This window comes from Gigantopelta aegis, chromosome 2 (genome assembly GCF_016097555.1).
Source record: "Gigantopelta aegis isolate Gae_Host chromosome 2, Gae_host_genome, whole genome shotgun sequence".
In the NCBI taxonomy this organism is placed as follows: domain Eukaryota; kingdom Metazoa; phylum Mollusca; class Gastropoda; order Neomphalida; family Peltospiridae; genus Gigantopelta; species Gigantopelta aegis.
Genome location: NC_054700.1, coordinates 9,142,598 through 9,169,249, shown reverse-complemented (window position 1 = coordinate 9,169,249; position 26,652 = coordinate 9,142,598). Strand labels below are relative to the sequence as shown.

Genomic DNA, 26,652 nt, shown 5'->3' with positions numbered 1-26,652 from the left:
TCAGCATAAGTAACGGGAGATTTTCAATACAATATGAAATGTGTAACTGTCAGGTCATTGAATGTAGCGTGTATTGTAAAGTACATACAATGCAGTAGTGCCAAATTACTAACAAATTTGGGTCTTGGTATATCTCGTTGCACATACCAATTAAGATGTCCCAGTGATACAAAATGAACGTCAGTGGAGTTAATTCAGTACAGACACTAACCAAAATTCCCCAGTAATATCGGCAGCCAGCCGCGTCAATGTGATCTTGATCTACTGTGTCAATCCCGTGTGAACCACCTCTGTACACAGCAATTCAAAGGATGTCAGAATGCTCGTAATGTTGCATAATTGCTTACACGGTGTGCAAACCGGTTTGGGGATTACATGCAACACACACCAAAAAAAACACACGCATGCAACACGTGCATGCTTTTCCTGTTCAATTTTCTGAGAAAACATTCCCGACATTCGTGGAATAGGGTCATTTCTATAGTTTGTGCTGATGTCACTTCCGTCTCACTGCGTTCACCCTTTTTGAGACATTCTAACGCATCACATGGATAAGTGGCCATAAACTCAGGCTTTATTAAAACATATCTTGACAGAGTTAGTACTTTGCACTGCTTGAATGGTTGTCGGTGTTGCGTGCACAGGAGTAATGGGAGTATAGTGTCGTACCTTCAGACGATCATTGCAATATAATATACGATAGTTTAGTGTAGTAGGTTCCGACGAACATTGCAGCAACATAATATACGATCGTGTAATAAGGGAGGAAAGGAGAGTGAAGTCTAGAATGAAGTAGATCCGGATCAGTTTTTGTTTAACAATATTATGCTAATAATAGCACCTAATCTCGTTTAGAAAAAATACAAAGGAACAGGAAAGAAAATCATTGTAACGGAACAAATAGGAAAGGCGGGGATCGGAAAGAAAATAACAGGAAAATAGAAGAAAAGAAAAGAGAAAAGAAGACATCGGAAGAAAGGAAAGAAAAAATCGGGTATATAACAAAATAAAGTAAAGCTAAGCAATAAAGAAAAAGAAACAAAAAGGAAAGGCAGAAGAACAAGATTTCGTCAGTCTTTAAACTTCATATATGCGATCGAAAATCAGAAAAGTCTAAGAAGAAATAAAGCTGATACCGTTACACACTCTATTAGCTACTATATTCAAATAGCATAACTGGATCTCCTGGGCTACAAAATTATACTAACAGGAAACAAGCTACCACAAATATCACCACGCCTTTTCACTCACAAAAAAGAGATCGACCTTGTATACGAATTACCGCACAAACACACAAACAGAAAAGGCTACTTTAAGTCAATTATAATAGTCACGTTGTAGACTCGTCGGTGAGTGAAGTGTACGGCAGTGCGTAGATCTATACACACGTGAACAGAAGTGTGCGTCTCGCTGAAAAAGAAACGTTTGGTTTTTTAGACTGCCGGGCGCGCGATTTGCCGTCTGCAGTGTGCCGTCTGCTTGGCTTGAGCTATCAGTAACTTCTCCCGGCGAGTTCGGCGGGCGTTAAGACAGTATCGGCTGGTTGACACTGATTACGAGCGATGCGGTGAAAAGGACGGCTTGCGGTGTCATCTCTTGGACTTACTGTTCTCAGCGCCATTAGCTGATTTCTCATTACTATGCGATTGGATACTGGATTCCAAATGGTTCTGGATCCCCATTAGATACTGATTTCGTTTTGTGTTTTTTTGTTTATTTGTTTTGTTTGGTGATTTTTTTCTTCTTAAAGCCGTTTGTGTTTGATGATCAACAGGAATTATGAAAATTACAAGGTAAGTGGATATATTATATATATACTTTTATTTCAAATGTAATTATTTGCTTTCTTATATTAATAAAAAAATCATTACCCGTGATACTCTAATAGCAATATATTGTCACCATTATATGTCGCATCAAACATTTTCGTTAGATGCAATTATGTTTTGTTCTATATAGACAAAAATCTTTACCCTGATTAATCTAATTAAAAAACAAATTGCCACCATTATTCTGTGGCATCTAAATTTGGATTTATATTTCAATATGTTCTGTAGTGGATATTCACAGAACGTTTTAAACCTGAATACAAATTCAATGTTATGATTACGAAATGTTCTTACAAATGACAAGCTGAAACGTGATTCATTTAATCTTTTGTTTTCTTATTCTTATTATTATTTTTTTTTAATTATTTTTTTTTTTTGGGGGGGGGGGGGGGCATTATTTAAAATTATCAGTGAGGGTGATGTTGGAAGACATTTGGTGACCGGTGAGGTGAGGGCGGTCAGGGAACTTGTCCCTCTCCAGTTCCAGAAATTATATGCTATGAATATGGTGTCATTCTGACAGAAAATTACGGGATGTGTATATTGATCCCCAACCCCACCTACTCTAATATACAGTTTTCCCCATACCAGTGTATAGATCTTAAAGTTACATTCCTTAGTTTAGATGTAGGGTGCTAGTCTGAGGTACGATGGGCCCTAGGAACGAAACTCTGTATCCCATTTTTTTTACCCGTCCAAAACAGCGTCCCACGATCAAAAACGTTTTAACGATCAAAAGTAATAACATTTTGTTGCTTAGAATATATCCAATATATTTTGATAGCCCGGATGTTTGAACAGCTGAGACTGAATCTTACCTCCTAACAATTGTTTTTAATACGAAATTAACGGGAGAATTAACTTTTGAGTTCTAGCCAACATTAGGACGAACAGAAATAAATTGATTATACAAACAACTATATTCTAAGAGAGAGCGAGAGCGAGAGAGAGAGAGAGAGAGAGAGAGAGAGAGAGAGAGAGAGAGAGAGAGGGGGGGGGGATGAAGGGGAGAGGTAGGGGAAACAGAGGAAGGGAGGGAGAGGAGAGAGAGAGATAGAAAGAGAGACATACAAAGAGATACAGAGAGAGAGGGGGAGAGGGAGGGGGAGGGATGAAGGGGAGAGAGGGAGGTAGAGACAGAGAAAGGGAGGGGGAGTGGGAGGGAGGGGGAGAGAGAGAGAGAGAGAGAGGGAGGTGGGGGGGGGGGGTAATAATTGTAATCGCCAAAAGACTCTGTTAGCCGGAAATATATTATAATTAAAAGGTCAAAAGTGTTGCTGCAGGGGCGTAGCGTGTTCTGATGTTCCAGTGATCGAAGTAATCGAACATTGATCGGGTTTGTCTCTACCGATGTGATGATCGATTTTATAAAGCCATAATCGATTGTGCTGGGACATATCAACTGTAATTGGTCCTTCAGTTTATATGATGGAATTGATGTAAATATATTTCTTTTCATGTGTAAATACAGAATTTAAAAAACATAACAAATGTAGTCACCTAAGATAAAAATAACGATTTGTAGGGTCTATCCTGAAGAACACGACAATAGGTGCACAGTCCTTATAATTCAAATCCTTCTTATGTTCATATAATTCTAACCGATCGTGTAAACGAAAGTTGATAGTCTGACGCAAACCGATTTTAACCCATATAATCGAAGTTTGAAATCTAACCGATTCCCAATTGCAGTAGCGTGGAGGGGGGGGGGGGGGGTGGACAAATGTGAACCTAACGGACCCCTTTGTTTACATGTTCCATGGATACTTACATGAATAACCTAATATTGCAAAGTAAAAATTGTTTGTGTTAGCGCGGGGGGTGGGCCGTCCGAACTCCTGACCGCCCCCCCCCCCCCCCCCCCCGAAGCTTAAGTCCCAGCGCTTTAACTATATCATTCCGCCATGTTATGTGCGTTGCATAGTGCAGAGAGAAACAAAATTGAATAAAGAAACATAAATATCTTTTTAAAATCCGGCAGGCGCGAGTGCAGAAGATTGTGGAAGGGGGGGGGGGGGGTCGACCTTCCTCCCCCTTCCCCCGCACACGCGCCTTAAACGTCTGTATTACGTCTTAACGGAAACGAGCTTTCACTCAAATAAAAATGTCCAGACGTCAAGTACTATTTACATAAGAAAAAAGTAACGACCGTTCGTTGAGAGGCAATATTTTGTCGTTAAATACATATCATGAGTGGAAACCTCTATTAACACGACTTCTTAAGTGGGCAACGTTGATACAAAGTCCTTTGAAAGTTAAAACGAAAATATGAGACTAAAAGTATCGAATTGCATTTTCTACTTCATCTGTGAAATTAGATTTCCCAGTATAAAACGTCTGACGGAAAGCCAGACAGCGCTTGGTATTTACTGTCGAGATGTAAAGAATGAAATTCAAAGCCGAAAGTCTAACTAGCTTGCAGTAACGGGCACACGTCGTTGCTATTACACGGACTTTACAACGGAACATATGTAATGTCTTTAATAAGCTCTCAGAAAGGCTGAACTATGAGTAAACGGCGGTTGAAGCAAAGACAAAGAAAGAAACAAAGAAAGAAAGAAAGAAAGAAAGAGAATGTCTATGGCTGTAAAATAATTAACATCTAACAATTTTTATTTTACTCATTAATTTATTTATTTGCACGTACATCGACATTCATTCAATTAAGAAAGAATTAATATGCTATCAGGAACGTTTAGCTTTTGAGTAAAAGGCGTCCGAAGCAAAGGAGGAAAAAACCGAAGGACAAAAAAAAAAAAAAAAGAGATAAAAAGATAGAAAGAAAGAAAAAAAAAGACAGAAAGAAAGTATATGTCCATGGCTGTGAAACAATTAACATCTAGCTATTTTTATTTTCCTCTTTAGTGTATTCATTCAATCAGATAATTAATTCATTCATTCATTTGTTCATTTGTGCATCTATCCATTAATTAATTCATCCATCCATCCGTCCGTTCGTCAACATCTGTTCATCCATTAGCACGTCCGTCTGTCCGTTCATTCATTCAGTTAAATAATTCATTCACTTGTTCATTCGTTTTTATTTTTTTATTTTTCACAAATATAAGAATTATTGATACTGACCAAAACAATACGTTTTATTATTTAGATAATAACTAACATTTAGTCACATAAAGTTTATGTTATTTTGTTTAACGACACCGCTCCTTTCCACAAAAAAACACATACACAAACACACACACACATACAACACACACACACATACAACACACACATACATACAACACACACATACATACACACACACACACACACAACACACACACATATACACACACACATATACAACACACACATGCATACACACACACATACACACAACACACACATACACACACACATACAACACACACACACACACACACACACACACATACACACACACACACATACACACACACATACATACATACACACACATACATACATACACACATACGCACACATACACACACACACACATACAACACACACATACATACACACACACATACATACACACACACACACATACACACACAACACACACACACACATACAACACACACGCACATACACACACACATACACACACACATATACAATACACACACATACACACAACACACACACGCACACACGCTTGCACACACGCACACATTCGTGCACTCGCACACACGCACGCACCAACAAGTTTCAAGTTCCTTATTGCTTTACGTTTTACAGCTTATAAGTGTTATAACAAAAACACGCACACGCACAGACAGGCAAACACGCAAACTCGCATGCATGCAGACAAACTCACACAAACTGCATTTTTAATACGCATAATTATAATTGAGTTAAGGGTCGTACAGACTTTACTGTTTTTAGTACCCTTACCCCTCCCTAAAAGCAGACGCCAACTTTTTAAAAAAATAAGAAATGTTAGCAATAAACCCTCCCCGCTGGCGTGGTTTGGTACAGTATGCATGCTTCTAAAAATGTTGGCAATAAACCCTCCCCGCTGGCGTGGTTAGGTATGGTATGCATGCTTCTAAAAATATTGGCAATAAAGCCTCCCCGCTGGCGTGGTTAGGTACGGTATGCATGCTTCTAAAAATGTTCGCAATAAACCCTCCCCGCTGGCGTGGTTAGGTACGGTATGCATGCTTCTAAAAATGTTCGCAATAAACCCTCCCCGCTGGCGTGGTTAGGTACGGTATGCATGCTTCTAAAAATGTTGGCAAACTGAACGTCCGTTAATTAATTAATAGCGAGAATTTCAATAAACGTATATTTCGCAGTACATTAACCCCTAAATAACTCGTTCTGCTTCAACCCCACGCGTGTACCCGTTTTGTACGGCGATCTACGGTTTCAATGAGTCGCGGATATCGGATTCATCACACATAAGAAGATATTAGTCGTCTTCAAATTCCTCTCGAGTGACGCGGCGCACCGCCACAATACCGGGCGTAGAGGTGAAATGCAGGTATGCATAGGTTCATAATAAACACACAAAAGTGTACACCGACGGGTGGTTCGTACATCGACATTCACATTAATCCCTGCACCGTGGTCATGTTATTAGGTTTAAGTACGGGGCACAAATCTCCTATGAATCTTTGTAAGCGGGTTTTCTTCAGACCAATGTGGACCATCTGCCAGTTCGTGAATTGAGGCGTATTCTCTGTTTGTTGCTCTGTCTGTCTGTCTGTCTGTCTGCCTCTCTCTATCTCTCTCTCTCTCTCTCTCTCTCTCTCTCTCTCTCTCTCTCTCTCTCTCTCTCTCTCTCTCTCTCCTCTCTCTCTCTCCTCTCTCTCTCTCTCTCTCTCTCTCGCGCGCGCGCCATCGGCTGACTTCCTAAAATGCCTCATAATATGTCGGAAGCCATATAACATTAAATTGAAATGTGTTGAGTGAATCGTTAAATAACACGGGTTTTTTCTCCCTTTCTCACTATGTTGGAGGCCGTACTGGGTACGAATCTATCATCTATCTCGAATCTATCACCTATGGCAGTTTGAAACCCATGACAAGTAGACTGATGTTGGGTGGTGATGTTGTGCAAATTTAAATTTGGATTATTCGCCAGAAATAGCAGACAATTTATGACAAAATAAAAATCTGCTAGCATTTTCAGTGATATAAGTTTGGCTCATGTGGAAGTGGTGGTGATGGTGTGTTTTTATTTGTGTTGTCTGACAGAAATAACTTTTGTTTCTTTGAGCGTAAAAAAACCCCTGTTAGCTATAGAACATTCAGTTTATTTCTCTCTTTTTTTTTGGTACTACGGTTTTGCCGGTGTTAAATGTAGTGATGGTGGTGGTGGTGGTGATGATGATGTATTTGTGTTTGTTTCTGGAATGTTGGACGAAGAATAGCAAACCACATTGGTTTACGACTACACATAAGTTACATGACACTGCAAAGAGGCATAGGCAAAAGTCATTTCTTTCTTCTATAAGAATGTAATATTTTTGTTTTGTCGTTCTTTGAAGCGCTCGATAAACTTGAGATATATTCTTTCTTGGATAGTTTGACAAATCTAGCAAAACTTTTTCTTCTTCTTCTTCTTCTTCTGTTTGAGGTGTGGGGCAAGACGCGTTATGTAACATTGGTAAGAAAGCTGACGTCTGCTATTTCGGTTCCATCAAGTTGTGTTTCGAATGATTAGCTAAGACAGGTTTCTCAACATCATCAGTTCACGTCTGCAATCTGTGAGGTTCTCCAACATTAGGAATTCATGTCTGCAATCTGTTGGGGTGTCTTTAACGCTTGGGAATGGTTTCTTGGTATTAATCGTTTTGAACATTGCTTAGTCTGTTACCAGTCCAGGCCAGACATTAATACTTTTGAACAGACGCAACAGACGGACTGATATCATGTGGGAATGTTCTTTGAGTATAGCTAGATGAAAAGATTCAGCCGCAAGGCTTCTAGAAATTTTATAAAATCCACTAGCCAAGCCATGGGATCAGTGATTTTTTTTTTTTTTACTAGCCATGATTTAAAATTCATTAGCCCTACTTTACTTTAAGTTAATACAATTTCACTAAATAATAGTAATAATCAGATATGTCATCTAAAGACGGAGATAGAGCTTAAACACACTAACATTGAGAGTTGGGTGGGGTCCGGATATTTATATTTACAAAATAGACTTAACTGAAACATTTAATCTCTTCTTTTTTTCACTAGCCATCGGGCATGGCAATAGTAGTTATTTAGTATCCCGGCATTGAATATCACTAGCCTTGGGAGTGGGGCTACCATAATATAGAAGCCCTGAGCCGGTTTTAAGAGGAACGAATTTATATGCTTGTTTTATACCCAGTGCTGCCTTCAAAGACCAGGACCTCGTTACACGAAGCGATTTTAATAGTCGAACGGGACCCAACTCCGTACAAAATAGAACTTTCACTTTCAAGTTGTCTTACCTCACAGGTTTAAGATAACAGTTAATGTATGTTTTGTCACACGACCACTAGATCACATTAATGAACCATCAGCTATTGGATGTCTAACATTTGGTAACTTTGATACGTAAACTTAGAGCAAACCCCCAACATTTTACCATTAGTAAAAAGGGATCTTTTATGTGCACCATTCCAAAAAACAAGACAGCATATATCGCGGTCTTTGGTATATACCAGACGTGTTTTTTTTTAAATAAATGCATTTTTGTGTAGTGATATATAGAGTTTCTTCTGTATTGTTCGGAAGTAATAACCAGGTGGGGTTTTTCAGTGAAGATTTACTACGTATTTGCAAAACGTACACTGATTTGAGAAAAACAAACAAACAAACGACAACAAACAAACAAAAGAAAAAACCCTAACAAACAAAAGACAAACCAAAATTCCAAAGAAACAAAAGCGAAACAAAAACAAAACAAAAGCTAAAGCAAAACAAAAACCCACACAAATAAACAACAAAACAAAACAAAAACATATCCAAAAAAAAACAAATATCCAACCAACCAACAAACAAACCCAACAACAAATGTTTATTTTTTATTATTGATAAACATTTACATTTAACACTAGCCATAATTTTTGTTACGCTGATGTCTACAAATGCTTCTATACCATGTTTCTGTAGCACAACAAAGTTAATTATTTCTTTTTAATAACGGTACTGAATGAAGCTTATCTTGCCTAGGGCTCACATTGGAACAAATTGTGGTTTAGCTAATTTTCAGATATGTAGAGCATTTCCTTTAAAATTACTAAAATGTGGCTAATTTAAATAATAGTTTATTAGCCAAATACTAAATGTTGTACGATGATGACGTCAACGCTCTCCAACCTTGACATGGTCAGATTGTGCTGGGGATAATCAATGTATATTCTTACACACCCGTTGGTGAGAACATCATTCGTTATTTTTGTTAAGACATGCTTGTTAACACATGTACGTGTGTTAACAATTTCAAGACATACGACTGGATGCTCCTAGGTCATGGCCAGGCCACCAATGTCATACATCCAGTAAAAAAACAGCACGGTCGAAATCGATTACACTGTGACGTATAGGTAACCAGACAATCATTCGTTTGTGACGCGTAAGTTAGCTACAAGGACAAGGGATGTAAATCAGTTTGAGTCGAAAAATATGTTAAAATTGGCTTAAAACCTGATTTTTGAGAATATGTAAGAAATAGAATAATACATTCGTGTCCGTTAGATAACATTTATCTTACAACTCGTTGTTTAAAAACGTATCCAACTCACTTTTGCTCGTTAGATAGATTTTAAAACAACTCGTTGTGAGATAAATGGTATCTAGTGGACACTCATGTATTATTCTCTATTTAAAAAACAACAACACACAAAAAACCCCACACAAAAACCTCCACCAATAACACACAAAAACACCCCCAAAAATGCTGTAGCCAATTAACAATTGTCTAACTTGTCAATGGACAGGATGATCCCTGCTCGTCTTTTAAGCGATATAATAAGTGGCATGTTCCAGACATACAATAATTCGCGGCAGTATAATTTCACTGCATCAGTAACATTGAGTCCCGGTTATTTCTTCAGTTCAAACATTAGTATTCGGGTTAAAGTCATAGTTAAGGTTAATTTCAAAATCAGAATTAAACATTTCTAGAGTACGTTTCATTCTTGGATATACGTGTAAACAAGCGGACTCAAAACACTATGATAAATACGTCGTTTAGTGAAAGAAGAAATCCGCTCGCTTCACATAAGTTATTCTTTATTCATTAAACACACCATGAGAACTACTTGCTTTTATCTAATTTTAGTCGGACGATCTACAACTAAGCAAGCCCGTAGGAACGGTATCTGAAAAGGAGGACGGGGGTGGGGGCGCACAACTTCTAATGAGAGAACAATCTCTAGTCAGGAAAAGCCAGATTTTGTTTATAGGGTAGGACCAAAAAAAACCCGTACATTTTCGTCTTCAAGTGGGGGGCATGCTCCCCCACCCCCTCCCCAGTTCCTACGTAACGAAAACCACTGATTCGGCTAACTTACAAAAAAAAAAGAAACATTTTACACATTTTTACATTCTGCATCGTATGTGGTCTAGAGTTTTAAAAGCACTGAATAATGATATGGCAAAATAAGAAGGAATGGTATCAGTTAGGCAAAAAAACAGGTTTTTAAAAATACATGGAATTTGTAATAGTTGCTTTGCTTTCTTTCGTTACAAAAACAGTCTCGAGATACGGAAGACGCTCGCTATCCTTTATCAGGTTAAACATCAGGTTGGTTACTGACATTGCGTGCACCCACCCGCCAGTTTTAATATATATCACTCTAAAAATAGAAAACCTCTAATACTGAGTAGATGTACGTAAGTATTATCTCCCTCACCCCCATCCCTCCCTCCTCTACATAAAACCAAACAACACTTAATAGGCATATTGCGTAATGCACGTACCGCAACCACAGTTTATTCCATAAAGAACATTATAATGGGGTGAAAAAAATTGTTTTGTTTAACGACACCACTAGAGTATATTGATTTATTAATCATCGGTTATTGGATATGAAACAGTTCGTTTTAAATTTAGTCTTTGAAAGGAAACCCGCCAAAAAAAAATATCCATTAGTAGCAAGGGATCTTTTATATGCACCATCCCACAGACTGGATAACACATACCACGACCTTTAATATACCAGTCGTGGTGCACTGCTTAGAGCGTGAAATAGCCCAATGGACATTACAATGAAAACTCAAGGAATAAATACGCATCTGCAGACAACAACAACCGAAAAAAAAAAGAAACAGAAAACCAACAACAAAAACCGACACCCCCCCCCCCCCCCCCCCTCCAAAACAAAAAAAAGAAAAAAAAAAAGAAAAGAAGAAGAAGAAGACGAAAATACACATAACGAAACAACCTCCTGATTTTGGCGTAACATAAAACGTCTCTCTGCTGCATTGCATTTGCGGATTACATCTTAGATTATACGAAATGAATTTCAAAACCATCGATAGCTTATCAAGATTACCGGGGTTACAATCAGAATGTTGCAGAGACAGGTGCGCTTCCTGTCAGTTTTAGACGTCTTCAAGGTCATCTGCAAAGGTCAAACTTTCACTTTTTCATTCTCAGTTATTTTCTTTTCCGCCCCCGCGCATGTGTTAATGTCGTCCTGTTTCACAAACAATAAACGCGATTGGTTGATGGGATGTCAAGTCCGTGAACACAGACGAGGTTTGAACATGGCGGAACATATTTTCTGTCTCATTAGTAAGTAATACGAGTAACATTAAAATACATTCAAAGCTTAATCTGAGGAAAACTAGTAGCCCAAAAGCTGTCTGGTTTCAGACAGACAGACAGACAGACAGACACATTCTGTAGTTACGTCTCACCATGTGTACAGATTAAAATAAAAACTGGATTTCAACAGTAATAATACAATAATACAGCAGTAAAAGTACACACGCCACTCCTATTGAGTTATGAGACACTCTAAAACCTATTAAAAGACTATCAAAACTATTTAAAAAGTATTGTATTTACAGGTAGTAAAACCAAAACCCCTAAAATATGTATATGTCTATATGTATAAAACGAATCTTTGACGGCGTAATAAAAATAAGATGGCAAATTTTGGCTATAATTTTAACAATATCCTGGTGGCTTAAAAGTAATTACTGTTTTTCTTTATCTAAAAGGTTATTAAAGTTTACTACAGCAGCTACTGCCTTTTTCATACTCTAATGTCATCATAAAGAGGACAGTGAATAAGAACATGTTCTTTAGATTCTACGTAATTAAGACAGTTAAAACAGGTTCTTTTGTGAATCTCCAAATTATGTGAACAAAGTCGTTTCGGCAGTGACAACATACTTACCATTAGTTATTTATTTATTTCTTGTTTGTTTCTTTTGTTTTGTTTTGTTTGTTTGTTTGTTGTTGTTGTTGTTACCAATTTTGAGTTTTTCTTCATATTTATAAATTTGTTTCTTTTGTATCAATACTATTCGCAGATCTGCCTTTAAAATGCTCCTTGTCCCTTCCTGAATTACACTCTGTCTCTTTTTCGTTCTCCTTTCACCATGCCCCTCACCTTTCTGTCGCTTTCTTTCTTTTGTCATATGTGTGTTCCCCTCTCTCTCCCTCCCCCTCTCTCTCTCTCTCTCTCTCTCCCTCTCTCTCTCTCTCTCTCTCTCTCTCTCTCTCTTCTCTCTCTCTCTCTCTCTCTCTCTCTCTCTCTCTCTCTCTCTCTCTCTCTCTCTCTCTCCCTTCATCCCTCCCTCTGTCTCTCTCTCCCCCTCTCTCCATGTCTGTCTCCGTCTGTCTGTTCGTGTGTGTGTGTCTCTCTCTCTCTCTCTCTCCCTCCCCCTCCCCCTCTCTCTCTCTCTCTCTCTCTCTTCTTTCCTCTCTCTCTCTCTCCCTTCATCCCTCCCTCTGTCTCTCTCTCCCCCCTCTCTCCATGTCTGTGCTCCGTCTGTCTGTTTCGTGTGTGTGTGTCCTCTCTCTCTCTCGTCCTCTCTCCATCCTCCTCTCTCCCTCCCTCTTCTCTCTCTCCTCTCTCTCTCTCTCTCTCTCTCTCTCTCTCTCTCTCTCTCTCTCTCTCTCTCTCTCTCTCTCTCTCTCTCTCTCTCTCTCTCTCTCTCTCTCTCTCTCTCTCTCTCTCTCTCTCTCTCCCCTCCCTGTCTCTGTGCCTAATCCGCCCGTTTCCTTCCTCCCCGCCCTTTCCTTTACATTTGTTTTCCTAACACCATCAACGCATTCTGTTTTCCTGTCGATCGACTCATAGTTGTGTACTACTGTTCTTCATCTTTAGCACATGGATAATTTTATATGTGGAAAAATTACTTATGAACCAAAAGTATCGTTTGATATCTAACCCCGATATTTTATTCTCCATGTTGACCTAGTTTTCCCATTAAGTAGAGCCACCTGATATTGTTTCCATCTCATGTTGCTATAATGCCTCTAACTATTTTTATAAAATAAAATAAAAAATAATACGTTACTATAATATCGGTCAGTAACAATGGGGAAAACTAAAATAAAACTAAAACTAAAAAGGAATATTTGGGTCAAACATGATTTAAGAGGACATAGATCAGAACTCATATTTCTCAATGTTTGGCAAAGCGTAACAATATTCCCATAGACTGGTACCGTTGTTCACTAATAATGAAATGGCGACAGTCACATCGCCAAGAATTTATTAACGATGATATAAATTTCCAGATGACAAATTATTTCTTTATTTCTACTTAATCCTGGTTTTAGAAGATAACAGAGGCCCGAAACTGTGAAAACCACGGTGATTATATTTCACAGAGATCGGAACATCCCAACAACTGGGGGTAGGTCATATATTAATTCACCTTTTTAACTAGGGGAATGTATAATATTTAGTTATAAGACCAGGGCCCCGTTCCACGAAGCGATCTTAGCCCTAAGATCAACTAAGTGCATAGGGTGGCTATGCGCTTAAGGTAATCTTAGGGCTAAGATCGCTTCGTGGAACGGGGCCCTGGGGCCTAATTCACTAAACTCTCGCAACTTTGCGATCTCGCAGTGCAATGCTAAAAGAATTGCAAAGAGGATGCTTTGTTGTCTAGCAGAGCCTATTAAAGATACCTTTGTGAATTAGGCCCCAGTGCTGATTTCACACACACACACACACACACACACACACACACACACACACACACACACACACACACACACACCTCCTCCGAAACATACAAAAAGACGGGAATGTGTCACTGACGTCACACAGTTGCTTAACTGTTTCTTTTTATACATTGCTTTCAAATGTGCACAATCATCAGTTTACCCTTCGTGAGATAAAGCATATTATGTAATTCATGACATTTAGATACTATGTATAGTTATGAAACTGTGTACAGATTCAAAGTTTGTTTTGTTTAACGACACCACTAGAGCACATTGATTTATTAATCATTGGATATTGAATATCAAACATTTGGTAATGTTTTACTCTTAGTCTTAGAAGAAACCCGCTACATTTTCCCATTAGCAGCCAGGGCATCTTTTATATGTTATTTTCCACAAACAAAACAGCACATATTATCACGGTCTTTGATATACCAGTCGTGGTGGTGTAGTTGGAACGGGAAAACCCAATCAAAGAATGTGTCTATTGAGATAGTTCGATCCTACGACGCAAGCCCCTCAGGCGAGCGCTCTAACCACTGAGCTAGATCCCGACTCTGTGTTAAGATATAGTCATTATCTTAAGAACAGCCTTTGCTTTGCAAGCTTTGTACACTTCAACGCCTAACAGTCCCTAGTGTTTTCCTAACAGCCGCTCCTAACACCCCATATTCTCACAGTTCCGCCACTGGATCACAAAAATTCCTGTAAGCCATAAAACGAAAATAAAATAAGCATCCTCCATTTTTGTCTCAATATACAATAGCCGTGAGAATGCAGATAACGTCATACTAAAATTATTTACCTATCTCTTATTTTTATCTCCGCTGGACATTCATGTACATTCTTTGAACACCAGTCTACTATTTATGCTGTAAGGGGTCATTTAGGGATTCTGTTGTGCTTCTAAAAACATCGGCGATTCCGTTTTTATAGTTTCCTGTTATTCTGCGATATGTTTCCAGAAATAGTGATGGTGATAAAATATGTAGCCCCAGTGGCTAAGTGTCTGCTGATTGTGTCCGCTGACCACTGATTTATGTGGTTATGTATCGTCTGTGATACGATGTGATAATATTGTACGAAAACATGTTGTTTTGTATGTCCTACATTAGGAGGGTGCGCAAGCATGGGGAAAAAACGAGCTATTTTTATTTAATAAAGAAAGAAATGTTTTATTTAACGACGCACTCAACACATTTTTTATTTACGGTTATATGGCGTCAGACATATGGTTAAGGACCACACATATCTTGAGAGGAAACCCGCTGTCACCACTACATGGGCTACTCTTTCCGATTTGTAGCAAGGGATCTTTTATTTTCGCTTCCCACAGGCAGGATAGCACAAACCATGGCCTTTGTTGAGCCAGTTATGGATCACTGGTCTATGCAAGTGGTTTACACCTACCTGTTGAGCCTTGCGGCGCTCTCACTCAGGGTTTGGAGTCGGTATCTGGATTAAAAATCCCATGCCTCGACTGGGATCCGAACCCAGTACCTGTCAGCCTGTAGACCGATGGCCTGCCACGACGCCACCGAGGCCGGTCTCCACTAATAGCCACCCCACAGACAGGGTGGCCCATAATACAATCTTTGATTTACCCGCTGTGGAGCACTAGTTGCATCGTTGAACAAAATAAATTTTAACAAAATAAAACAAAACAGATTTCAACTTTTCCATTAGCCGATGATTAGTTAATCAATGTGATCTAGTGGTGTCGTTAACTAAAACCGACATTTTCCTTATTTACATGATACACAGTAGCTAACGGACATCGATAGAGGAAAATCATTTAGGTTTATGATAAACAACAAACACGCACTCACACACGCACACACACTCACACGCACATACACTCACACGCACACACACACACACTCACACGCACACACGTACTCTCTCTCATACACACTCACACACATACACACGCACGCACACACACACATACACTCACACACATACACATACACACACACACTCTGTCTGTCTCACACACACATAGACACATACACACACTCACACACGCACACTCTCACAAACACACAAACAAACACACACACACACATACACTCACACTAACACACACTCTCACACACACATATACATACACATACTCACACACGCACATACATACACACACACACTCACATAGACTCACACATACATTTGCCATAAATCAGCAAGACGCAGATTCCATTTGTCTGTAATTCGTCTATGAATACGTATATGTAATTCACAATGCATACACTAATCTGATACGCAGATGCGTACTGAGACGCGCAAATAAAATGTACTCCACCTATTTGCATAGAAATTGATTGTTACGGATTATACATAGGAATACGCATATGGATTTCGGACAAAGGGAATTTGCTTCTACAAGAAGTACACGTATTATACTATCATTTAATATACACCTGAAATATTTTATCACTGGCGTAGGAAGCGTGGGTGGCGGGGGCAAGGGAGCCATGTGTCCCCTCTCACACACACACACAATGTTTTTCAGATATTTGCTTTTTATATGCTTTATAATAGTATAAAAGTGTGCCACCCCACAGACAGGGTGGCCCATAATACAGTCTTTGATTTACCCGCTGTGGAGCACTAGTTGCTTCGTTGAACAAAATAAATTTTAACAAAATAAAACAAAACAAATTTTAACTTTTCCATTAGCCGATGATTAGTTAATCAATGTGATCTAGTGGTGTCGTTAAAGAAAACCGACATTTACCTTATTTACATGATACACAGTAGCTAAGTGACATCCATCGAGGAAAATCATTTAGGTTCATGATAAACAACAAACACGCACGAACACACGCACGCACACATACTCACACGCACACACGTACTCTCTCTCATACACACTCTCTCTCTCACACACACACACACGCACGCACATACACTCACACACACTCTCTCTCATACACACACATACACACGCACGCACACACACACACATACAAACGCACGCACACACGCACACACACACATACACTCACAAAGACTCACACATATATTTTCCATAAATCAGCAAGGCGCAGATTCCATTTGTCTGTAATCCGTATATGAATACGTATATGTAATTCACAATGCATACACTAATCTGATACGCAGATGCGTACTGAGACGCGCAAATAAAATGTACTCCACCTATTTGCATAGAAATGTATTGTTACGGATTATACATAGGAATACGCATATGGATTTCGGACAAAAGGAATTTGCTTCTACAAGGAGTACACGTATTATACTATCATTTAATATACACCTGAAATATATTTTATCACCGACGTAGGAAGCGCGGGTGGCGGGGGGCAAGGGAGCCATGTGCCCCCCCCCCCCCCCCCCCCTACACACACATACACACATTTTTTCAGATATTTGCTTTATATTTGCTTTATAATAGTATAAAAGTGTGTAAATATAAAAGTGTGCCTCCTACTTTTTGGCATCTTCCTACGCCACAGTGTATATTATTCTTCGCATCTACTGATAATTGAATACGTTAATTGAATAAGAGAAACGCCTAGACTATCTTATAACATAGCGGGATTCAGATTAATACATACATTGGGTGGGCCCATCGGGACACCGTGTTTCACATTTACAAAAACGACTACATCTCGCCACTGGTGTTGTCACTCCCGTACGTAACGTATACTTTAAACCATATTCACACTCAGGCCGCTGTGAATAGAGCGTGTAGTAAACTAATTTCGTACGTCAAAAACGTGGCGCTGGATTCGGTAACCGAGGCGTGATCGCATGGGCTGACATTATGTTTGTTCGTCTCGTGGATCCGTATCGCCTTACCAGAGGGGCGCTGTACTGGGATTAACTGTCACATTGTCTACGGAAAGCTGTTACGGAGGGAATTTAAACGTCTGAAGCCAGCTCCTGAAGGTCTAACACGTCTTGATGGCACAGTGACCAAAAAAAAAAGAAAAAAAAAGAAGTTTGGTTTGTTTAACAACACAACTAGAGCACATTGATTTATTAATCATCGGCTATTGGATATCAAATTAGGTAACAGAACCTAAACAGTTTTTTTTAGAAGAAGCCACCTCCAGAAGGTCTAACACGTCTTGATGGCACAATGACCAAGACAAAATTGTTTTCTTTAACGACACCACTAGAGTACATTGATTTATGAATCATCCGCTATTTGATGTCAACCATTTGGTAATGTTGACAAATAGTCTTAGAGAGGTGATGGCATAGTGACTAAAAACAGTTTGTTTTGTTTAACGACACCACTAGAACACATTGATTTATTAGTCATCGGCTATTGCAAGTCAAATTGTTACGTGCGTGAGCCTAGATTGGATATAGGCATGTTAATAAAATAAACGGAATCCTTTCAGGAACCCGCTATATTGGTTTCCATGAGTAGCAAGGAATCTTTCATAGGCACCCTCCCATATATAGGGTAGCGCACAATACCACGGCCTTTAACCTACCAGTCGTGGTGCACTAGCTGGAAAGAGAAATAGTCCAATAGGCCACCAACGGGGATTGATCTTAGACCGACCGCGCATCAGGCAAGCGCTTTACCACTTGGCAACGCCCCGCCCGTACAGTGCATTTCGTTAAAAGAGGGGATCGTTCCCTACGACCGGCCTCGGTGGCGTCGTGGCAGGCCATCGGTCTACAGGCTGGTAGGTACTGGGTTCGGATCCCAGTCGAGGCATGGGATTTTTAATCCAGATACCGACTCCAAACCCTGAGTGAGTGCTCCGCAAGGCTCAATGGGTAGGTGTAAACCACTTGCACCGACCAGTGATCCATAACTGGTTCAACAAAGGCCATGGTTTGTGCTATCCTACCTGTGGGAAGCGCAAATAAAAGATCCCTTGCTGCTAATCGGAAACAGTAGCCCATGTAGTGGCGACAGCTGGTTTCCTCTCAAAATCTGTGTGGTACCATATGTCTGACGCCATATATCCGTAAATAAAATGTGTTGAGTTCGTCGTTAAATAAAACATTTCTTTCTTTCTTTCCTTTGCTTCTAATGAGAAAATCAAAATGTAATTGGTTTCGTTCTAAGTTTATGTGTCAAATTAACAATGCACTTTGAGATGATTAATCTATATTCTCCTGTGCTAACGTTAAAAAAAACACCCATCTGACTTTACGATTTAACACACCCCGACGAGTATTATGTAAACGGCGGTAATGTACAATAAGCCGTCTGTGGTAAAATACATATACAAGATCTAAAATCATACTCATCAACAATCTCATCTATACTCCCTCCATCCAGAGACGGAGGGGGGGGGGGGGGGGCGTACCCCAGTGGTAAAGCGCTGGGTTGATGCGCTGCCGGATTAGGTTCGATCACCGTCGGTGGGCCTATTGGGCTATTTCTCGTTCCAGCCAGTGCACCACGACTCGTATATAAAAGGCCGTGGTAGGTGCTATCCTGACTGTGGGATGATGCATATAAAAGATCCCTTGCTACTGATGAAAACGTGTGGCGGGTTTCAAAATTATATGTCAAGATTACCTAAATGTTTGACACCCAATAGCCGATGATTAATAAATGAATGTGCTCTAGTGGTGTCGTTAAACAAAACAAACTGTTTTCAACTATACCCCATCCCCGTGCCTCTGTTCTGTTACGTTTGGTATCTGAAGGCGACGTCACACGATACGAGTGTCTCATACAAGAATAACCACGAGAAACGCCGATTGTGACAAGACAACATTACATTTTCATCGGTTTGTTATACAATCGGCTATTCTCGTACAAAGCACTGGTACCGTGTGGCGCTGCCTTAAATCTGATATAAAACATGGGACCAATGAATGCATTTCTAAATAGCAGCGATACATTTAAGAACATGGGCGTCACAGAATTCATACATGTGTCCACATAACGAGGATAGTGGTATGAAGAAAAGAGCGACGCAGCCGAACAATAGAACGCTTAAAAGTCGCACATGCTCCTGGTTGTGTAGGCGGATAATTTTCCGATTAGAACATTCTTAACATGCTCGCAACAACAAACATGAAATAAAATACAAGAATTACGTTCGTACGGAATTCACCTTTGTGTACGCCACTTTATTAAGGGATGGAGGAACGGAGAAACTAGGAGGGAGAGAGCGAGAGAGAGAGAGAGAGAGAGAGAGAGAGAGGAGAGAGAGAGAGAGAGAGAGAGAGAGAGAGAGAGAGAGAGACAGAGAGATAGAGAGAGACAGAGAGAGACAGAGAGACTGAGGGGGGAGGGAGAGACAGAGGGGGGTTTGTTCTTTTGACACATCATAGGCTATTTAATGTCAAACATTTGATAAATCTGACATTTGGTTTAAGAAGTCTTTGATATGCCGATCATGGTTTGGACGCAAAATACGAAAAGAGAGAGGTAGCATAAGCACACAAAAATTTACATGCATACAAAAATATAGACAGAGAGAAAGTGAAAGACAGACAGACAGGCAGACAGACAGGCAGACAGACAGACAAATAGAAAGAGAGACAGATACAAATACAAATTCAGATAGAAGATGAGCAGACGAGCGAACAAAGAAATAGCATATATATAAAAAGGACAACAAGTATCCCATAGGCCGACAAGTATATATTCTAAACCTATGTAAGCCTGTGACATATCAGCTAGTATGACACGACATATAATTATATTGTAAACCTATGTAAGCCTGTGACATATCAGCTAGTATGACACGACATATAATTATATTGTAAACCTATGTAAGCCTGTGACATATCAGCTAGTATGACACGACATATAATTATATTGTAAACCTATGTAAGCCTGTGACATATCAGCTAGTATGACACGACATATAATTATAACATATGTGTAGACACAGCCCATGTCCGACGACCAATGACTTATGCCCCGTGCTCTAATTTCACCACGTTCTTTAAGGTCGATTTGTTGTTTGAAATTACATTGTGTAGTAAATTAGGTTTTCGTATCTCCACCTTTGTACACGTACAGTGCTAATCTAGGGTCTGAATCGAGGCTATCTGCGCTGACAAACTGCCTGCCATTTACGTTGTCAGTGCTTAATGACTTGGAGTCTCCTATCTGATGAACGAACCCCGCGGGTCGCCAACAGGAGCCGTGGGTGTACAGAGAGAGACGATGACTTTAACAGTTTGCCTTGTTGGTGGTAATGGTTATTTAAGGTTGCGTTGTACCCAATTAAAAATTTCTGTGTCAAAGTTCGAGGTGCATCGTGAAATATTTACGGTTAAAGTTATAGTTTGGTTTATTTAACGATACCACTAGAGCACATTGATTTATTAATCATCGACTATTAGATGACACACATTTGGTAATTTTGACATATAGTCTTAGAGAGGAAACCCGCTACATTAATCCATTAGTAGCAAGTGCTCTTTTGTATACATCATCCCACAGACAGGATAGTACACACAAATACAAATCGTGGTTCACTGGTTATAACGAGAAATAGCCTAATGGGACAACGACGGGGATGAAACCTACCTTGACCGCACATCAAGCAAGCTCTCTACCAGTGGGCTACGTCCCTCCCCAAAACGGTTTACTGCGTACATACATGTATGAACGACAACACTGTTATCCATCATCAAAACCGTATGTCTGTACAACCCTGAGTCGAATAGGCATTGTGCAAAATAGTGGTTGATTCCATGAATCTCTAAGTAGTGTCTCGACTAGAAGAAAACAGCCACTCTCGAGAATATCATTTACTGGACAATACGTCCTTCGTTCATCGCTCAAAGGGGACTGCCATGCCCAGACTAGTTTACTAAATCAAACCTAGCACCGGACATTGGATTAGATATAGTTGTTATGGCAGACACTAAACGATCACGGTCAAAACAGTGATGCTATCAAGTGTTCGCGAAAGGTGGGCATATTCTGCCCCACCGGTGGCACCAGTCATGAGTACTGTCACCACATCAAGTACATCACTTCATCTAAAAAAAATGTGGAAGAGTTTCACAAAAGAGATGAAAAAAAAATATCACACCAGTTCAAAATGTGGAATAGCATCAGACATCAATTTGGTCTGTGATACATCGCATTCAGATATACTAGTATTGTCATTTTACTTCGTAAAGGCGAAGTGGGTCGTATTACTTGGAATATGAAATTACTGATAATTCCTTGAGCGGAATATCGATATCTGAACAACATACACTGGATGATATTATAATAATCTCTGTAGCAGTTAACAAACCCTTTCACAACTGGGTAATATTTTGTTTTCATTTCTTTACATGGTGGGGGAGTTGTTATAGGTTTTGTTTGTTTGTTTGGTTTGGTTGTTTTGGGTTTGTTTTGGGGGATTATTATTTTTTTTTTTTTGTGTGTGTCTGTGTGTGTGTGTGTGTGTGTGTGTGTGTTTTGTGGTGTGGTGTTTTTCGGGGGGCAGAGTTGCATTGTTTTATTCGGGTTTATTTTATGTAGTTTTTTTTCTTGGTATAAAAAGGTCGTACTAATATCAGAGAATTGCGTAATACATTTTTATTCCTAATATATAGTCGCGAAATTTTTTTCCTGTACACCAAATAAATGAATACAGAATTGCATTTACTTGAAATCTGGTCACGAAAAGGTCACAAAATTATTGGATAACCATTCCCTTCGCTATTCCAGAGGTATTCTATCAAATATAAGTGCTCTTCACGCTTTGTGAGCACAACTTACCTTATGCGTATTTCGAGACACGTGATCATGATTGATGTCATTATTCTTATCATTGGACCACAAAGCGACTGTATGGCTTCTCATCACTCAAAAAATCACTTTGATTGGTATCTGATTGTCATCAACGTGATGGCACACATGTCAGAAAATGAATGTCTTCGAGCGATTGGTATGCTTGGAGTTGGAATTGCACTAAACATTGTTGTTAGATGTCATATTGTTCATTGGTGTTCATCTGAACACCATAACAGTAGCTGTGGAGATATTATCAACAGTTAGGAGTACTAGAGATCGTCTGCGTTTAGGGAACCTGCGTGTGACGTCACGTTTGCAAAATGCATATATCAGGCTAGTACACCTACAGGATCATTTGAAAACGTCATGTCCGGCATCCCCAAACTTCGCTGAGTTGTGGTCAATTAGTAAAAGAAATATACTCAACCAGTTACGTAATCACAAAATACGACCACGACCTTTCAGCAATACGGTACGACATCATCAGCGACGCTTCAAGCATGGTGTATATACCAATTTAGGTTCAGATATCAGGACTGGTCGACCATACTTTTTACAGATAAATTTTTTCGTGAGTATATATTATGATATTGACGATACCGACACACACTCAGGTAATAACGTCTTATCTATTTAATCTAAACTATTTATGAGTATGTGAAAGGGAGTTGTGTTATTAAACAAACATAACCGCTTCTTTTTTTATTATTTCATTGTGCTGTTTTCTTTTCACGTGCATGTTGAATATTTTCCATATTGACACGAGGTCCATGTGCCTCAGAATACCAGCGCCTTAAATGCAAGCGAGCAGGTTTTTGTTACCAACAATCGCCGGACGAGTATGCCAGTCCATGGATGACTTGGCGCTATGAAAAGAAACTGTTGTGTGAACAATGTTTACCTACATTCGCGTTAAACACGAGAATGGCGCATATGAGGGAGAATTAGCGAGGAATTCACGCAGTAATAACCTTCACTTGTGTAAACATTACGCGCGGCCCTTAAGTAGTTCCATTGCCGTCGTGTCATGATGCACTCTTACAGGACTTGTATGCTTTTCACAAAGAAAACTTTGTGGATCAAATCTATATATACTTAGCAGATCGCGGGATCTGAATAGGTACAACAAAGTCATCATGACCCACCTTTTAAGGCTTATTAGAACACCGTAGGTGGTGGGATCGTTTCACAGTGGCTATCGACCGGCCTCGGTGGCGTCGTGGTTAGGCCATCGGTCAAAAGGCTGGTAGGTACGGGTTCGGATCCCAGTCGAGACATGGGATTTTTAATCCAGATACCGACTCCAAACCGTGAGTGCTCCGCAAGGCTCAATGAGTAGGTGTAAACCACTTGCACCGACCAGTGATCCATAACTGGTTCAACAAAGGCATTGGTTTGTGCTATCCTGCCTGTGAGAAGCGCAAATAAAAGATCCCTTGCTGTTAATCGGAAAGAGTAGCCCATGAAGTGGCGACAGCGGGTTTCCTCTCAAAATCTGTGTGGTCCTTAACCATATGTCTGACGCCATATAAAATGTGTTGAATGCGTCGTTAAATAAAACACTTCTTTCTCGTGTCCTGTCCTTTTTATTTATTGGGTCAGGGCGAGAAAGTATTCTATGTTACATATTATAAATGGTCGCGAAGATCTTTAACACGTTTTTGTTTTGTTGGTTTTTGGAGGTGTTTTGGGGTTATTGTTGTTTTGTTTTGATTTGGGGAGTTTTGTTGTTGTTGGGTTTTTTTGTTGTTGTTATTTTTTTTTTTTGGGGGGGGGGGTGAGAGGGTAGGTGGGTTTGTGTGTGTTTGCTTGCTTTTTGTGGATGGGGGTATTTTTGTTGGTATTTTTGTTTTTGTTTTTGTGGTCTTTTTATATATTTTTATTTTTTTATCTGATGATTAGTACTTTAAGCAAATATTGCACCTGTCGAACAGGTTGGGACTATTATTATATCCATATCCAGTTAGATAAGTACATGGTGACACGCCCAGAGCCGAAAGAGAATGGACTGTAGAGCGGGTTCAGTAGTCAATTTACTGAATAGACAAATGACTTAAACCAGTATAAAACATATGGAATAAGCTTCTCCTTCAGCTCAAATGATAACCACTGGGCCAAACAGGTTCACTCTGGTACGCCTTGTTTTTTGTTACATGACTAACACCTATTATTTATGTTATATATTGTTCTTCTATTTGTGTCTGCCGGTAACAAAACCAGAGCTTCTGTATCATGTCTGCAAACAAGAACTTCAAAGGAAGTGATGACATGTAGCAACACACCTTCCTGCGAAACAGATTCTCTGTAAAACACACACAATTTCCCAGCTGTCATCGCTCTTGTGCAACAAACTGATATGCATACCGGTTTCGCAAATAGATTGAGTTTATTCCAGTTGCCCTAACATGCATGGCAACAGTAATAATAATAAAACAAATAGATTCAGCTTATTCCAGTTGCCCTAACATGCATGGCAACAATAATAATAATAAAACCTAAGAACTATATAGTGTCTTTGTACGCTGGGACATGGCTGGAACGGTTCCAGGGGATTCTGAAGGATTGCATGATCCTCTTCTGTCCTTGGAACGTATATAGATGCACAGCGTTAGGTGAAGATGACATTCGCAGTGTACATGTGGCCTCAGATTACAGTTATCTTCCCATTTGGTTGTCCAAAATCCGGAAGTTTCACCGCGCAAGTAGTCTGCTGTTTGACTGTGATTATTTCATGGCAGACAGCTATGAAGTGGCAACTGTTTGACTGAAGTGACAGGGGATAGCATGTAGTTTGTAAACATGTGTAACTTGTTGACATTGAAGACTTGTTTGTGGTAATTCCGGCCCATGCAAAAGTAGTGCTTTTTGTGTAAAATGGGTGTACTCCGGCCTGGTTTAGAGGGTGTGTCTGTTTAAACCAATATGCTGGGAGAAAGAGCTGGACAACAGGGGTTGTCCTTTTCAGGGTATGTGTCCCCCATGCAGGCAAGGTACATACAAAACTTCACGGGCCTGCTGATATTAATAAAAATGTTATAGCCACTAAGGCTATATAGAAACATATAGCGAAATTAATTGTGGTCTGAGGCCTGATATAGTTCACACATTACACCGGTTAAAGGCTGATTCTGATGAAAGTATTATAACCAGAGAGGTGAAATTACACAGACTGATTGTGCATACCACAAGGAATATGAAAACTAATTTATTTATTTTCTAAATATTTTATTAAATTAAAAAAAACATTTTTTTTTGAATTATTAAAAATTAAAATTAAAATTTCAACTTTTAAATTTCAGTATCCTCCAAAATAGCATAAGATGACCTCTGATGTTACTACAGGTTGTTGCAATATTTTTTAACAGTTTTGAGCTAATAATTTGGTAAAAAAGAGCAAAAGTTGGATTTTGTTAGTCAATATTGAGATTTAATTTTTTTACATATTGAATTTTAATGAGTTTCTCAATTATTGCAATTGGACAGAAGATCTAAATATAATGAATATATCACTACTAAATGTAATTAAACACTTTAAATAAATAGTATACAGTTTTTAACAAGATTAAGTACTCTAATAATACATTTCACCTACATTTATGTAAATTACACACTTCAGTCATTTTTCAAAAATGGTCTTTTTATCCTTAGAAAATCTAATAGGCTAATATTCTATGCTGTCTGAATGTATTTATTGTGTTCAGTAATCAGATGCTGGTATACTTGTCAAGTTTATTGCAGAAAATGTGCCAAAAAGGTTAACATTTGGCTTGTAATACATATGGCAGAATAATCCATAATGCATATTCAGTGGTCATTACTACAAACATCCTTCCAATCAAGAAATACTACACTGAGGTATCCCAGACACTGGCACATGACTACACTTGTTAACAGTTTATCACTGGAAACTGAAAAATATATGGTGCAAAGTACCTCTTGGTAGGATTTATATCAGCATTTTGTGACAAAATCTTCATTTTCAAAGTGTCGTCAACAAAAAAAAAAATATTATGGTG

The 26,652-nt window shown here is 39.2% G+C and overlaps 1 protein-coding gene across 1 annotated transcript in view; it reads left to right on the top strand.

The window, feature by feature from the left end:
• The first annotated feature begins 568 nt into the window (after positions 1 to 568).
• Positions 569 to 26,652, top strand: part of LOC121380953 (thrombospondin type-1 domain-containing protein 4-like) — a 102,078-nt gene continuing 75,994 nt past the window's right edge. The window contains exon 1 of the mRNA XM_041510004.1: positions 569 to 1,793. Within this exon, the coding sequence (XP_041365938.1) occupies positions 1,780 to 1,793 (14 nt within the window). The 5' untranslated portion in view covers positions 569 to 1,779. The remainder of the gene's footprint in view (positions 1,794 to 26,652) is intronic.